Source organism: Vombatus ursinus, unplaced genomic scaffold (genome assembly GCF_900497805.2).
Source record: "Vombatus ursinus unplaced genomic scaffold, bare-nosed wombat genome assembly UNPS02014801.1, whole genome shotgun sequence".
In the NCBI taxonomy this organism is placed as follows: domain Eukaryota; kingdom Metazoa; phylum Chordata; class Mammalia; order Diprotodontia; family Vombatidae; genus Vombatus; species Vombatus ursinus.
In genome coordinates, this window is record NW_020954579.1 from 14448666 (window position 1) to 14452437 (window position 3772).

The 3772-nt window shown below is 45.8% G+C and overlaps 1 protein-coding gene across 1 annotated transcript in view; it reads left to right on the plus strand.

Moving 5' to 3' along the window:
- Positions 1-860: 860 nt before the first annotated feature.
- Positions 861-3772, plus strand: part of EVPL (envoplakin) — a 41563-nt gene continuing 38651 nt past the window's right edge. The window contains exon 1 of the mRNA XM_027872852.1: positions 861-1090. Within this exon, the coding sequence (XP_027728653.1) occupies positions 1008-1090 (83 nt within the window). The 5' untranslated portion in view covers positions 861-1007. The remainder of the gene's footprint in view (positions 1091-3772) is intronic.

Below are 3772 nucleotides of genomic sequence, written 5' to 3' on the forward strand. Positions count from 1 at the left end.
CTTTTCTTTCTAGAATATGTAACAAACGCAGATTAACTCCCAGGTTACTGGACAAATGCCCCTTTGCCCTCAGGGACAATCTCCTCATGGTTAGAGGGAAGACGGCAAAAAAAAGTCTGCTCTTGATAATGAATTGAACCTTATGTTTCTCCATCTGAAAGATGTAGGGGTTGGATTCGTTCATTTCTAAGGTCGCTTGGCAGCTCTGACTTTGGATCTGTGAAATCTGGGTACATTAGGGACAGAGCTGAGAACAGATTCTAGGAGTCTTAAAACCTAAAGTTATTTAAACGAGAAGGGTGCTTGGAATAATCGTGAAGAGAAGGGTTGGGGGCATGTGCCGGATATTTGGTGACTTATGGGAAAAGAGGGGGGACCCAGATCTTTCTATACCTGCTTTCATGATCAGTTGAAGTGCGTGTGTATATATTGTGTGCATATCTCCATGTACCACTGTAAGGAGAAAGGGACTGTCTTCATCTCTGCCTGTCCACTTCTCTGTATGCATTTCCTAGACAGGATCTCTTTTCTTTCTGACTGGACTTTCCTTGCACTATCTGTGTCCCTGGCCTCATCGCTGTCCCTGAACATCTCCCCAACTGCAGCAGAATCTTGGGTACCCCTCCTCCCTTGATCTCTGGGTGGCTTTCTCTTTCTCTGGGTGTGTGTGGGTGGAACAAGTCCAAACATTCTCTGGGAGTCGGGCAGGCTCTACTGCCACACCCTCTGGGCTGTACTTTCCTCCTAAACTGGTTGTGCTAGTGCACTGTGGGGGGGGGAGGGGGGGGTTTGAGGTGTGTAGACTGCTGGAGCTCCCAACCCGCTCAGCTACGCTCACCTGCAGGGAGGAGCCTCCCAGAAACTCTCCTTCCCAGGCCAGATCCTCCGCCCTACACAAAACCCGGGCAGAGACACCAGGGACCCACTCGGCTGGAGCCTGAGCCTAAGCCTGAGCCTGTGTCCGAGCGGCAAGCTGAGCCTGAACACAGCCCCTCTTTTCTACCACTATGTTTAAGGGGCTAAGTAAAGGCTCCCCTGGGAAGGGGGTCTCCAAGGGCTCTCCTAAGGGCTCCCCCAGCAAACACAGCAGGTGAGGAGGGGGCCAGGCAGGTGGGTATGTACTTGGGGTGGAGGTGGGGAGGTGAGAGGGTGGTGTTCTGTTGAGGACGGGTCCCCACCAACCTGGAGGCAGCCGGTAACAGCCCCAGGACCTAGCCCAACTCAGGCATCCCACTTTCCCGAGGCGAAAAGGACCGAGGGCAGGGAATCTGTCTTGTCTCTCTGAGCTCTGGCCCCTAGAGGGCGAAGGTAGAGGGAGCTGTGCCCATTCCCTTATGCACATTTTATAGAGAGAGAAACTGAGGTTTATGGAAGTGGAGGTGATACTCTTAAACAAAGCCTAATAAACCAGGGCAGTTCTTTCCCAAATGGAAGTTGGTGACTGGCACGTTTGAGGGTGGGATTCCAGAGCTACGGGGTGACTCCTAGGAGGTGGTGGGCAGCCAATGAGCTCGTTTCAAGCTGCACGGCCAAGAAAAGCAATCAGAGGGAGGTCAGAAACTTTCCCCTGGCCCTCAGATGGAACACAGAGGTGTGAGAGAGGGTCCTGATCACTAATGAAGGCCAGTCTCTAGGAGAATCCTTCTGGGGCCAGCAGCTCCTGGCCTCAGCTGTCTCAGTTGCCTCTAAAGTGTGAAGAGGTCTATCTACCTTCACTCCCCCTCCCAAAGTGTGGGTATGGGCAGGCCTGTCGCTGATCATTAATTAGTCTTCCTTTTTAAATTGATGTCTTTCATTTTAATAACACATTCATTTTCAAATATATCCTACCCCTCTCCTCAATCCGGAGTTCCTTCCCTATGACAAGTATTTAAAAAGAAAAACCAACTGTGTAAAACCAAGCAATATATAACTGAATCTGACAGTTGTTGCAATATTCCATGGCCATAGTCTTCCACCTCTGCAAATGAAGGGAGGGAGGAGCATTTTTACAACTCTTCTCCAGGGCCAAGCTTGGTCATTATAATTAAATTATAGCGAGTTCAGTTTCATTATACTGTTCCTTCTATGTACAATGCTGTCATTGTGTGTATTGTCTCCCTCATTGCCTCTACATCAGTTCATATGTCTTCTCATGCATCTCTGAATTCTTTCTGTTTGTCTTTTCTTAATGGGGCACTCATATTTCATTATAATCATGTACCACAGTTTGTTAAATCATTCCCTAGTCCGTAGGTACCTGCTTTGCTTCCAGCTTTTTGTTACCATAAAAAAATGACGCAATGATTATTTTAGTGTATATGGGACCTTTCTATAGTTGATGTGCTTAGGGTATCTGCCTGCTGCATTCTTAGCCACCCCAGGAATAGATACCCAAAGAGAATCTCAGAGGAAGGGGTTATGTCCAGCAAGGCTAAAGACACAGAGCTGAGGAATATTTCACCTTTTCTGGGCCCTGGACCCCTTTGGCAGTCTAGTGAAACCTGTAGACCTTTTCTCAGGGTATTGTTTTTAAATGTTTAAAATAAAATGCAAAGGATTACAGGAGAAACCAATTATATTGTTTTTATATCATATATTATATTATAGTATTATAATTATATTTCATTGGAAACCAAGTATAATGCAGTTATCGAAATATTTTAAAAACCAAGTTTCCACATACTATTTGCTGTTTTTTTTTCTTCTGTTGTGTTTTGTTTCCTCTTTCTGGTGTTCCTCCTATTGGCTCTAATTCTTACTTACAGCATCACTAATTGAAAATATGTTTAATAGGAATGTATATGTATAGCCTATATCAGATTGCGTGCTGTCTTGGGGAGGGTGATGGGGAGGGAGAGGGAGAGGGAGAAAAATTTAAAGCTCAGATGCTTATGGAAGTGATTGTTAATAATTCAAAATAAATTAATTAAAAAAAATACAAGTTTCCAGACACCAAGTTAAGAGCCCTGGCATTGTGTTAGGACCTAGGGGAGATGTAGAGCACACAGACTCAGGACCCCAGGGAAGATACTTTAGGCCCCCTGCTGAGAGCCACAAGGCTAGAACTCTTGGGTTCTTCCTCAGGACCAGAGTTTTTGTTTCTTCTGTGGTCAGTGAAAGAGGAGAAGCCCAGGTCTGGGGAGATGTTGGAAATGATGTGGCATCTGTCTTTCTAATCTCTGGTTAGTTTAGGTAAGTTTCTTTCCAAACCTCGGGGAGGAGGGGGATCCTGAGTGACCATCCCCTCTGCAATGAGATGAGATCTGAGCTAGCCTTTGGCTATTCTCCTCTGCCCAGCTCACCAGTAGAGTGCCTCAGGGTGAGTGAGAGTGTCAGATATCCTGTCATCCAAAGGAAGGGACACTGAAGCCCAGGAATAATTGGGTTAGAGGGGGTGCCCTTAGCTAGTCAGGACTGCTCTGGGCAAAAGATCTCAGCTCTGCCTTCTTCCTTTAGACCAGGGGGTTCTAAACCTTTTTTGTACCATGGACCCCTTGGCAGTATGGTGAAGCCTGGAGACCCCTTCTCAGTATGATATTTTAAATGTGTATAATAAAAAAATATAAAATTACAGAAGAAACCAAAGATTTGTGAAAATAAAGATGCATTTTTTCCTATCTGATGTCATGAAATCTATCTATAGATGCTTTGCAAGGTGGGGTGTCTGTGGCCTCCAAATTAAAAATATCTGCCTCAGATCCTTATGAATCAGAGACAGGAAATGATAGTGGAGCGTTTTGGACCTTCTTGACTATGAGTAGTCAAGTTGGGCTCTTGGATCTTGCTTCCA